This window comes from Mirounga leonina, unplaced genomic scaffold, assembly GCF_011800145.1.
Source record: "Mirounga leonina isolate KUSES-001 unplaced genomic scaffold, KU_Mleo_1.0 Mir_268, whole genome shotgun sequence".
NCBI lineage: Eukaryota > Metazoa > Chordata > Mammalia > Carnivora > Phocidae > Mirounga > Mirounga leonina.
In genome coordinates, this window is record NW_023270649.1 from 1569529 (window position 1) to 1581463 (window position 11935).

The window sequence follows — 11935 nt, forward strand, 5'->3', positions numbered from 1 at the left end:
ACAGGAGGGCAGCCAGAGACGGAACCTGGCAGGAAGCCCTGGGGGTTCAGCAGCAGTCCGTGCAAAGCTCCCCGTTTGCTCTGCCTGCAGACTGAGCACCAAGGTCTGTGGGAGGAAATTCGGTTTCAACAGAGCAGACAGTGGAGGGGAGAAGTCTGTCTTGCCTCCGGGGGACACTTAGTTAAGCCACAGCCGGTCTAACCGGTTAGGCCAGTTGCCAATGTTTCGCTGCAAGTAAAGACAAGGGGCCCTGGAGATTAAGATAAGGCTTGTTCCATCTGGTTGTAAATCAGCTCTGCTCTGCCCTGACCCGGGAGTGCGTCCTGCTTATCACCGCCCTGGGGCCCTGCGCTGCCTCCTTCCCCTGTGGATCTGCAGGCAGCCCCCGGCATCTTTCCCCACGTCCCTCCCACCCGCCTCCCTGCTGCACGTCTGATTTTCTGAGTCAGTTTTGCATTAAAATATATGTGTGTAGAGTTGGATATTGGCAGTGTTTTGCAAGCGGAAAAAAGTTTCACTTAAAAAGACTGACTCATGAGAAGCAGACAAGAAAGTCATACAGGATGGAAAAAAGGGGGGAAGAAATTTTTAAAAAGCCCAAAAGGAGGTTTCTTGCAGAAATTCGAGGTTTATAAGCCAGCGGGAACCTCAAAATTTGCTAAATAATTTAATTTGTCAATGAAATGATGTATCAAAGACCTCAGACAAGTCATTATAAAGGCTGTCTCACCTTTAGGCTGATGAGACTAACCCTGATTCTACCCCCTGCAGGTATGTGCCCACTTCAAAAAGTGCATTTCTTAATTCCCAGTTGTTTCTACGGTCGGAAGCAGGAGTCCGGGGTTAGGACCTCTGCAGAATCCCCTTCACAGGGGCTTACTCAGCTGGGAGGAATGCCCTTTTTCCGGCAGCCTGGAATGTCTGTGTGGTGGCTGGAGCTGCTGCAGCCATCCTGAGGCCATGAAGCAGAGGATGGTAGCATGGGGTTTCATCCCTCCAAGAGAGAACACACCCTTCCCTCTTTTATTGTTAAGACTCCACGAATTGGTGAGATCATGTGGTATTTTTGGATCTGTGTCTGGCTTACTGCACTTTGCATAATGTCCCTGAGTTCCATCCACTTTGTCACAAAGGGCAGGATCTCCTTGCTTCTCGTGGCTGAGTCGTGTTGCGTTCTGTGGATGGACCACATCGACGGGCACTTGGGTTGTTTCTAGGTCTTGGCTGCTCTGAAGAATTTTGCTATGAACATGGGGGTGCAGGTATCTTTGAGATCCTGTTTTCATTTCCTTTGGGCAAATACCCAGGAGTGCAATCAGTGGGTCATAGGATAGCTCTATTTTTAATTTTTGGGGGAAACTCCATCCTGTTTTGCAGAGTGGCTGCACCAGTTTGCATTCCCAGCAACAGTGCAAGACGGTTCCCCTTTCTCTGCATCCTCGCCAACATGTTTTGCCCCGTCTGTCTGATGACAGGCATCCTGCCAAGTGTGAGGTCATGTCTCACTGGGGACCTCGTCCTGCCCACACGCGCACAAGGGGAAGGTTCCACAGCATGGCTGCAGCCACGGCTTCCAGATGATGTTGCTCAGGGAAAACTGCGGGGGCACAGGACTCAGGGTCTTCCTGTGCTGATCCACTGCCTCGCCCACCAGTGCTACCACCGAGTGGTACCGGGGTTCGGAGCCAGGGGACAGGGGCTCCACCTCGGAAGGGTCCCTGGAGAGGTCGAAGAGCAGAGGAGGGCTGTGTTGGGTCACGCCGTCCCCGGAGCAGGGGCACAGGCCTCGGCCATAGCAGGCCCCCGCCCCCTTGGGGTGGAATTGTGGTGTCATGTAGTGGACCTTCCAGAGTCTTCCCCCTAAAGACAAACAGAGCGGTGAACACCTGACCTAAGTACCAGCCCTGGGGAAATCGTCAACATCCCATCCAAGTAAAAAGAGAGGAGAGAAGAAAAGCAGGTGGTTCTTGCAAAGTGTGTCTATAGGGTGTGGACCAGGCACACAGAGGCAAAGGGACTCCTCCCAAAGTGCTCAGTGAGGCTGCCTGCAGGGATGATACCCCTACGGGCCGTGCTTACTTCATTCTTACCCTTCACTCTCTTTTCTAATTGCTCCACATCCCCATACTAGCTTCATTAACAGAAGCAAATAGGACACATCAACATTGTGAAAGTTCTTGCTGTGTCCTCAGGGGGCATTTGCATACATGGCAGATAATAAAGCCAATCAGAGGGTGGCATGGGGTGCAGCCCGCAGCTTCCCTTCCCCTGTACATTTGCCCGGCACCAGCCACATTCCCCATGAGAGACTGAGTCTCCTCAGCTTCTCAGAAAGAGATTTGCTCTGTAATGCTGCGTTTCATGCATCATTATGGCCAGCCTATGGCACCCAGAAACGTGGTCAAAGACTAATCTACATGTCCCTGGCGTGGGTTTGCTTTTTTTTTTTTTTCCCAGTGAGATGAACATTTACATTAGCAGACCGCCCTCCATACTGTGGGTGGGCCCCACCCAATCACCTGAAGGATGTAAGAGAAAGCAGACTGAAGTCCCCTAAAGAGGAAAGAATTCTGCCTGCAGAGCACAACACAGAAATTCTGCCTGAGTTTCTAGCCTTTGGACTCAAGATGTCAGCATCCATTCCTGCAGGACTGCGGGCGGGCCCTGAAGATTTCAGACTTGCCAGTCCCCACAGCCACATGAGACAATTCTTGAAAAATCTCTCGTTTCTATCCACCCAATTCATCTACATCTGTCTTTATTTTCTCTCTCTATCATCCATCTGTTATCTACCTATCTACCTCTCTGTCATCTATTTTATTATCTATTAATCTATCCTATCAATCCTCCATCCATCATCTCTCATCTATCCATCCATCCATGATCTTTCATCTGTCCACCCATCCATCCATCCAACCATCCATCGTATGTCCATCCATCCAACCATGTGTCACCCATCCATCCATCCATCCATCCATCCATCCACTTATCCATGATCTACACATCCATCCACCTTCCATCCAACCATCCATCCATCCATGTGTCCATCCATCCATCCATCCATCCATCCATCCATCCATCCACTTATCCATGCATCTACCCATCCATCCACCTTCCCTCCCTCCATCCATCCATCCATCCCACACACTCTTGGTTCTGTTTCTCAGGGGGACCCTGACTAATGCAACCCCCACCCCCCGCACCAGGAGAAGGCATGTACTCACTGTCCTGCTCGTGCCAGCGTGCTGCATGCAGATACTTTCCACAGTAATGAAACAGGAACTCATGCGCAGAGTGCTCAGCAGCCCCTTGAAGCAAGGGCACCAGGCTACGGCCATCGATCACCCTGATTCAGTAAAGAGACACAAGGAGGAATCAGACCAAGGCTGCTCAGGCTGCATTGCACCTGAAAATGAAACTCCAAGCTTGTAAGGGCCCCTGCTATGGGGCAAGAAGAGCAGAGATGAGCTGTCTCCCCAACTCTGTCCAGATTGCAAGTTGTTGAGCAAGATGCACGTCATTGTTTCTAAACACAAAGTCACTAACTTGTGGGGTCATTTTGTTATGCAGCACTCCATACACAGTGAGCACACAGACATACACACCATCCCAACCTTGCCAGTCATGGCCACATGACCATATTTTTAAAAAGTCCTCAATCTGAACTTAATGTACAAATGTAGTATTTTCCCTTACAGTTGTAGAACACTTTTAACTATATCCTAATTATGATGGTTCCGTTTTCTGTGTCCACTTGGCTGGGTCATGGTGCTCAGTGATTTGGTGAAACACCACCCTGAGTGTTGCTGTGAAGGCATTTTTTTTGACACGGTTAACATCCACAATCAGTGCACTCTGAGCAAAGCAGAGCGCGCTTCACAGTGAAGGTGGGCCTCACAGAATCAGTTGACGGCAGCCAAGAGCAAAGACTGAGGTTTCCCAGAGAAGGTAGAATTCTGCCTTGAGACTGTAACAGGGAAATTCTGCCTGGGTTTGCAGCCCACTGGCCCGACATAAGGATTTCAATTTGTCCACAAATGCATGAGCATAAGATATATGTCTTATTTTATAAACACACAGACACCTGCACATATAACTATTGGTTCTGTCTCTCTTATACAGGAGTATTTATTTGTTCCCTTAAATGGAGTAAAACCAAATCATTATCAAAATATTTACTGCCTTGTTTTTATCTTGTATTCGCAAGAGTCTTTGGTCCTGTGCTAATATCGAGGTGATAAATCATTTTTAAAGCACGCTGTCAGTCATCAACATACGGGCAAGAGTGACTCTCAGGAAACCATAGGGAGATGTGTTTCAGTGGATTGACTTCTAATGCTTTCATCTCCCCGTTGTGCTGAGTTATAAAATCTTACCAAAATGGCAAAATGAGTAGATGGACCCAATGTTTTATTTAATCATGTTTAACTGAGTATGATTATTTTGCTTTAGGCTGCCCCCTACATTTGAGGATGTGAGAACTTTCTGAATGTTCTCACATCGTGGTAGGGCTTCTCCCCTACGTGTAAAATAGTAAAAGGACAGCTCTGAGGAACTGGGGAGGACGGAGATCTCATTACATGTGTACCTGTCCTGGGGCACATTGCCGCCCCCCAGCTGGACCACGGTGGGGAAAACATCCATCAGGCTGGTGGGCTCGTGGATCATTTGGCCAGCCGGCAGCACCCCAGGCCAGCGGAAGATCCCTGGGACACGGATGCCGCCTTCCCAGCCCCCCATCCCTTTGCCACCTGTAAGTAAATGCCATTAGAATTCTTCAGGAGATGGTCCCATCCACACACACACCTGGGTGCACCTGTCTGTCTGTGTGTATGTACCTGGGCACCCCCACACATAATCACACACGGTGGCAGCCTGCATTTCCCAAAAACATTTGCAGCAATAATTCCAGAACCTCGTCACATCCCTATGGGCACGTGGAGTTCATATGCTCTCCTCTTGAGATTCAGCGGGTCTTTGCAACCATGGGACACATGGGGTGTGCAGTGCGTGGCTTCAGAGCTATAACCGGCACTGGGATTTCATACTGCGCATGGTTGGTGGTCCCTGTCTTCCTCTGTCCTTTTTCTTTCTGAAAGGACTAGGAATTGGATCTTGGACCCCCTTCTCTTCCTCTCCCACCTGCTCGCCATACCATACACCTGTTCCTTTACCCCTTTTCCTGGTTCTTCTTCATTTCTGGGACCCTTAGCAGTAAGTTGGGGCCCAGGTTGGCTCTTTGGGAAATGCATATAAGTATTGAGCATTAGACAACGTGCTTCCACTTCCTAAGAACTCTGGGTATGGAAATCAAAGCAATCCTATGTTACAGAAGGAGAGTTGTAAACAGGGAGGGATGTGTTCAGAATCTTGCTAAATAAATACTTCTTTGTTGCAGCTCAAAAATTATAACGGGCTTGCCTTTGTCTTGTACTGCTGCGTAACAAGTTACTGCAAATCAGCAGTCTCACTCCTGTGTATTAGGTCTCCCTTCTGTATGTTGGGAGTCAGGTGTGGCTTGGTGGGTACTCTGTTCTGGGTCCCAGTTGGAAATCAAGGGGTAGGCTGTTTGTAGAACATACCACCGGGAATGACGAGAATCTACTGTACAGCTTGGGGATGTATATGGAGGATTGGAGGAAAAAGCCACTTCCAAGTCATAGGAACATATACAGTTGACTCTCATTCCCTGGAGTGATGTTCTACAAAGTCGCCACAAACACCAGTTAGCTCATACTGAACCACGACTCTCAGGTGTAATATAGGGCTCAGTTCCAGGGAGACTCTGGTCCCCGTATTTTCATCAGCCAATCAGTATATTTCTGTGTGTTTTGGTTTAAAGACTCCTTATTGAGTAGATATTGTGATTCATTCGCATTGGACTCATGGCCAACAGCAATGGAATTCCTCTGGATGAAGCCAATCTAACACACCTATTTTCTCCATAAGGCACATTGCAAGCTTCTTGCCCTTGGAAACAGGGAACAGTCCTTCAGAAGTACGGTTGGGAGCTATTTGAAGTAGCAAAGTCACCAATAAAAAGCAAACAAAACTATAAAAATGTGGCCACTAAAGAGACCGTGAAAAGGACACATGTTTATAGTCTGAGAGATGAAATTGTAGGCACAGGGTTACGTCATCCAACCTTAGTTGAGAACACGCATGTCAGGCGACCAATATTTTTACTGCTGTTCAAATGAGTGCAAAGGCATTGCAAGTATTGATTTTTGGGGTTACAGATATATTTTAGCAAGTAAATGAATTCATAAATATGGAATCCATGAATCATGCAGAACAATTGTATCAGACTTTTAAGATGACAATATAAAGGTATCACGCCCTAAATCTTGCATGATGTTGTGGAGTACAGGGACACATATAACTAAGGTTATAGTTACTGCACTACCCTTGATTTAGGATGGCATTTATTTTAATTTTATCTTAATTATTTATTTGTATATCTCACTCTTCTACTAAAATGTGAATTCTTTAAGGGAAGTGCAGGTATCTTTTTTTTTCTCTCTCTTAGCATCTGGATAGATTTTGGTGTATAGGAGCTGCTCAAGAAAATCCCCCTTTGAAAGCACAGACTCTTTTCCCCTTCTGCTTGCTCTCCAGCCTGTATCACTGGGAATCATTTGATGGGTCACATATCTGACTTTTAACCCCCAACATCCACTGGTCTCACCTCTGAATATTCCATTCCATCCCCCCAGCTGGCCACGTTCGTCCCTTGCCTCCAAATGTCCTCCGTGATCAGAGGTAAAATACGTGAATGTCATGTTTTTCAAACCATTTACGTCAACGGCTTTAAGGATTTCACCTTTAAGAGAAATAGAACAATTCAGGACAGAGCCAAAGAAACAGCATCAGCGAATTCAACCCAAATTTGCAGTCACCAAGAGACTGTCGTTATGAATGTGATGACAAAGTGTGAACCCCTATCTGATTTTCCTCATACCACAGGATTCAGAATCTTGTTTACAAAGGTATCACTAGTGATCATTAGTGCTACTAACACAGAAAACAGAATAAACACCTAAAGCCAATATGCCAGCAATGGAGTGTTCTGAATGGGCATTGTTGGCATGCATACGCGTGTCCATAATGAGTGCATGGGGGTGGGAACGTGGTGAGAAAGGGTTTGATGGGACAAGCCTGTCAAGACAGGAGGAAGCCAGAGCTGTGAGCCATCTGTGGGTGTTGGCATATGGGGGCCAAGGCTCAGGAGAGTGGAGCCATCTACAAGCCAAGCACTCGCTTTATCTACGGAGACCAAATGCACATCTAAAGCACTGAAAGTAAAGATTTTACACCACACGGGCATGTACAGCAGTGGAAATGCATGTTTTTAAAGCATGATGTAATCTACCCTCCCATTTTGGGATTGTTTGCCTCTTTACTTGGTCTACTCTAGCACTATGCTTCTCCCAGGATAAGTCCTTGGATCCTGCAAGGATTTAGATGTCTACATTCTTTTAAGAATCTATATACACTTGAAACTAAGGTAACACTATGTATCAACTATACTGCAATGTGAAAACAAACAATCTATAATCTCGCTGGATCTCTCCAGGTTTTCTCCAGGCCACAGTGATGTTGGTCTGTTGCCCTGAACGATAGTGTTCTTGCTTCACTTTCTGCAATGTCTCAAGATGGCTTTATTATTTTTTTTAAGATTTTATTTATTTATTTGAGAGAGAGAGAGCACAAAGATGGGGGAGGAGCAGAGGGAGAAGGAAAAGCAGACTCCCCACTGAGCAGGGAGCCCGATGCAGGACTCGATCCCAGGACCCTGAGATCATGACCCGAGCCCAAGGCAGATGCTTAACCGACTGAGCCACCCAGGTGCCCCTCATGATGGCTTTAAATAATACACTTTGTAGGATGATTTTGTGCAGAAGTAGGCTGAGGGATCGGAAGTGCTGAAGGAGCACATGAATGATATGGGAAATTTTCTCCCTATTCTTTGCCTTTTCTCTTATTCTTTTTTTTTTTTAAAGATTTTATTTATTTATTTGAGAGAGAGAATGAGATAGAGAGAGCACGAGAGGGGGGAGGGCCAGAGGGAGAAGCAGACTCCCCGCAGAGCAGGGAGCCCGATGCGGGACTCGATCCCGGGACTCCAGGATTATGACCTGGGCCGAAGGCAGTCGCTTAACCAACTGAGCCACCCAGGTGCCCCGCCTTTTCTCTTATTCTTTATTGCAAGTTGGTTCATAGTGAGGTGGCCCATCTGTTACCAAAGTTCAGTGGTGAGGCCAAGACTGAATGAAGCACGGCTGTGCCTTGACTTACCTACAAGCCAATCCATCTCCTCCACGTTGTCGCCATATAAGCCGTGCTGGCTTTTCCCAAGAAACTGTTTTGTGGTTACCAGGGGAATGTGTACATGCAGCAAGGACACGAAGAGAAGGAATGGCCTGTGCTTATTTCTGAAAGAAGAAAAACATCCTTCGGACACGATGACACCTGTATTTGATCCTGTTTCAACAGTATTTGATCCATTTGAGTCCTTGAAACTCATCTCCCCATCGGGGCTGGTTTAAGAAATTCCAAAGATGATAAAGAGACTCGGGTGCTATGAGAACTCACCTCCTCTTTAAAATTGGGATTACCTTTCAATATAGGAAATTGCCTCGTGTAGCATGAGACTCGTCGTTCTTTCCAAAACCATGGGCTGCTCTGTGACGTCATGGTTTCTCATCAGGATACAGTTCCAACGACGCACAAACCCAAAGCTGGCGTACCAGGAGATGAAGAAGAGGAAGACGAGGCTGGCTGCACCCAGAACTACCTTCCAGGACACAGAGATTAACCTCCAAGTCTTACCAACAGCAACAGTCAGTACCCCCAGTGCCGCCATCTGGGTGTAATGCCACAGCCGGGCTCTAGTCGTGGCGTCCAGTCCCGGGGGCATGCCTGGCTGACAGTCATCCACAAGCGTGAAAGGCATGCCATAAAAATAGTCAAATCCGTGGTTCAGTGGGTGGTGGCAGTGGTCGGTGCGGGATTCACAGTTCACACCCTGGTGCCATTTTCCTGAAAATAAGAGCAAGAAGTTAAACAAGAACACACATGGAAGGCACTCTGTCTGATACCAATCACCTTCTCAATAATTTGGATGCTCCAATGAAAATAAAGGTATGCAAACAGCAAAATCTGAAAAAAAAAAGGAACATGATATAAATTTGAGATAGAAAGGAATAAAATGAATGTTTGATACTGGTGTATTTTTAAATGGTTACATTGCACTTTGCAGATAGTGAACAAACGTATGGAGGTCATGATCGTTATCAAGAGATTAAAGGTTTAAAGAAAAAGAAGATTAAAGGTTTAAGGTTTTCTGGACTGTTGGGAATTACAATTTGCAACCCTAGACTATTCTGCTATTAAATAACTCAGAAAACATCACTTACGATATTTCTTACTTAAAAGACAACTACTTGATAACAGGAGCTGGCTCTAGAATAATCTTATGATAGAGCAGAAGGAACTGACTCACTCTAATAACTAATAAGCAAGAATTGCTTATAATAGACTTTTTCCAAAGGCAGTAATTTTATAATATCATTGAGATGGAACATGAGGAAGCCCATCTATCAAATTCTAGCAGGATATATAGAATTGGGTTCTCTCCAGATGCTCAGCCAGCTTAAATTTAGCTACAAGATAGAACAGAAAAGGGTCCAAGGTACTACTTGCCATAATTTCCAAGTGCAGAGGTTAAGCTGGGTCCCTGCCCTGCTCTTCCCTCCCATGACTCACAAAGCGTCTTCAGAACTTGTAGGATTGGTTTTAGTTCCAAGCCCAGGGACATTCCTTCATATGCCTGCTTACATTTATGAAAGTGAAAATGCTGAGATGGGGTGAAATAGGTGGAGACGAAAAGTATACAGGACGGTCTCCATCTTGTCCACTTTCTACCATTTGGAATGTGAAGAACAGCCTTGTCTGAATATAGATGGGGTGTGTGCACGAGAAGAATAAAGATTCACAGAACGAACCGATACACAGGTCTGCAAGTCCAGTAAACACAAAATAAATCTACTCATCTAGTTTTAAACACAATTCCACCCACAGAGTAGGAGATACCTGGGTTGTTGTGGGGTCAAGGACATTGACCCAACGGTGGTGAGTTGGTAATGGAAAGTTCCAGTCAATTTGCGTGGCTAAGAAGCTTTGCTCTACTTCTTAGGATTGAAAAGAGAAATATAGGCGATAGAGCAGATGTGTACAAAGTCCTTGAAAATGGGATATGCTATATTCTGAATATCTGCGTCTCCCCAAAATTCCTATGTTGAGACCTGACCCTGAGGTTGATGGTATTTGGAGGTGGGACCTTGGAGAGGAGATCAGATCCTCAGGGTGGAGCCCCTGTGAATGGGATTAGTGCCCCAGAGAGATCCTCACCCCTTCTTCTCACATGTGAGGACACAGAGAGAAGACAGTCATCTGTGAAGCAGGATGAGGGTCCTCACCAGACACGGAATCTGGATCTTGGACTGCTCAGCCTCCAGCACTGTGGGAAGTAAATCTACATAATCTCTATTTCTAAAGTAGCAGGACATTTTAAAAGGGGGTAAGGGTGATTACCCACACCTCCAGCCAATCACTGCCCTGACAAAGTGGGGGTGTCATAGTCCCTTCTGAACTCAACAGCGACTCTGAGTGTGGAAGAGCTGGTGAGGAATCGAATGGGACCCCTGCACACAGACCTGACCCAGCCCTCCCTTGACTGAGGGGTCGGGGAAGACGCCCTCGTCATCTGGCCTCTGATTCCTCTAAGACGGATACCACTTCTAAAGCCACAGGCTGAAGCAAGGAACGAAAGTGGTCACAAGCCTGTGGTCCATGACAGGTGGGCGCCCATCTGTAAAGAAGTCACCTAGCAGGTGTCAGAGTGCCGTTCTCAGACAGGTGGTCTTACAAGGTTGGCCCTTGACTAATGATGTGTGACAATCGGCTCTCCAGAAGATTCCCATCATTCCCTAAATAGTAAGTGTGGCTCTGTGTCTAAAATGTTTGCACAATGTGGTTTTGCTGAACACCTGCTTTCCTTCTGGAGGCTGGAGTTTTGGGGGGTGCCAGGCAGTGGGGTGCCTATGAGACCAGCCCCTAATACAAAGCCTGGGAATGGAAGGAAAGAGGCAAATCTCGCAAGATGTTGAATTAAAATTGCTTGTCAATGACAGAAATTCCAACAATGTGACCAATCCAAGAGAGATCAGACGGGGTCAGCACCCTATTTTGGTTCTGACACGTGATGTTTTCGCCTTGTTGGGAAACAGGTGCTTTTGATGGTTGATTCTCCATCCCCCTGAACCATTTGAGCACCTATGAGTCCGGTTGCATAACCTTGCTGCTGCAGGATTCTCGCAAATGTGGTTTCATTCGCGGGGAGTCCGCCCGATCCCCCGTTCCACTGGAGGGCACGGTACCCATCATCGGCTTCCATGCCTGTGGAGCAGAGCAGAGAGCAAGCACTCACTCTCCCTTGACTACAGCAGGGGTTCTTGCCTGGGGAGGAACTTGGCCCACACCGGGGGACTCTTCACCCTGTCTGGGGTTGGTTTGGGTTGTCACAATTGCAGGAGGGGTTCTACTGGCATCTGGCAGGGGAAACACCCTACGGTGCCCAGGATGCCCCTACCACAGAGAATCATCCAGCCCAAATGTCAGCAGTGCTAAGGTTGAGAAACCCTGCCTTGGCATGAGAGATTCTGTCTGTTTCTCTCTCTCTCTTTATCATCCATCCATCCATCCATCTGTTCATCTATCATGTATCATCTATCTATCTACCTATCTATCTATCTATCATCTATATCTATCATCTATCATCTATCTATGTATCTATCTATATCTATCATCTATCTCTATCCATCCATCCATCTATTCATCTATCATCTATCCACCTATCTATCATCTATCAATC

General features: G+C 46.7%; 1 protein-coding gene across 2 annotated transcripts in view; it reads right to left on the reverse strand.

Annotated features, from left to right (window-relative positions):
• Positions 1–632: 632 nt before the first annotated feature.
• The window catches only part of ARSD (arylsulfatase D), a 19482-nt gene continuing 8179 nt past the window's right edge, over positions 633–11935 (reverse strand). The window contains exons 4-10 of one of the 2 annotated variants that reach the window (XM_035029665.1): positions 11338–11460; positions 8619–9042; positions 8299–8435; positions 6689–6823; positions 4589–4751; positions 3225–3346; positions 634–1860 (exon numbers count right to left, since the gene is read on the reverse strand). In XM_035029665.1, the coding sequence (XP_034885556.1) occupies positions 1496–1860; positions 3225–3346; positions 4589–4751; positions 6689–6823; positions 8299–8435; positions 8619–9042; positions 11338–11460 (1469 nt within the window). In that variant the 3' untranslated portion in view covers positions 634–1495. Of the gene's footprint in view, positions 1861–3224; positions 3347–4588; positions 4752–6688; positions 6824–8298; positions 8436–8618; positions 9043–11337; positions 11461–11935 lie in introns of both variants that reach the window. The other variant, XM_035029666.1, reaches the window with a different exon arrangement.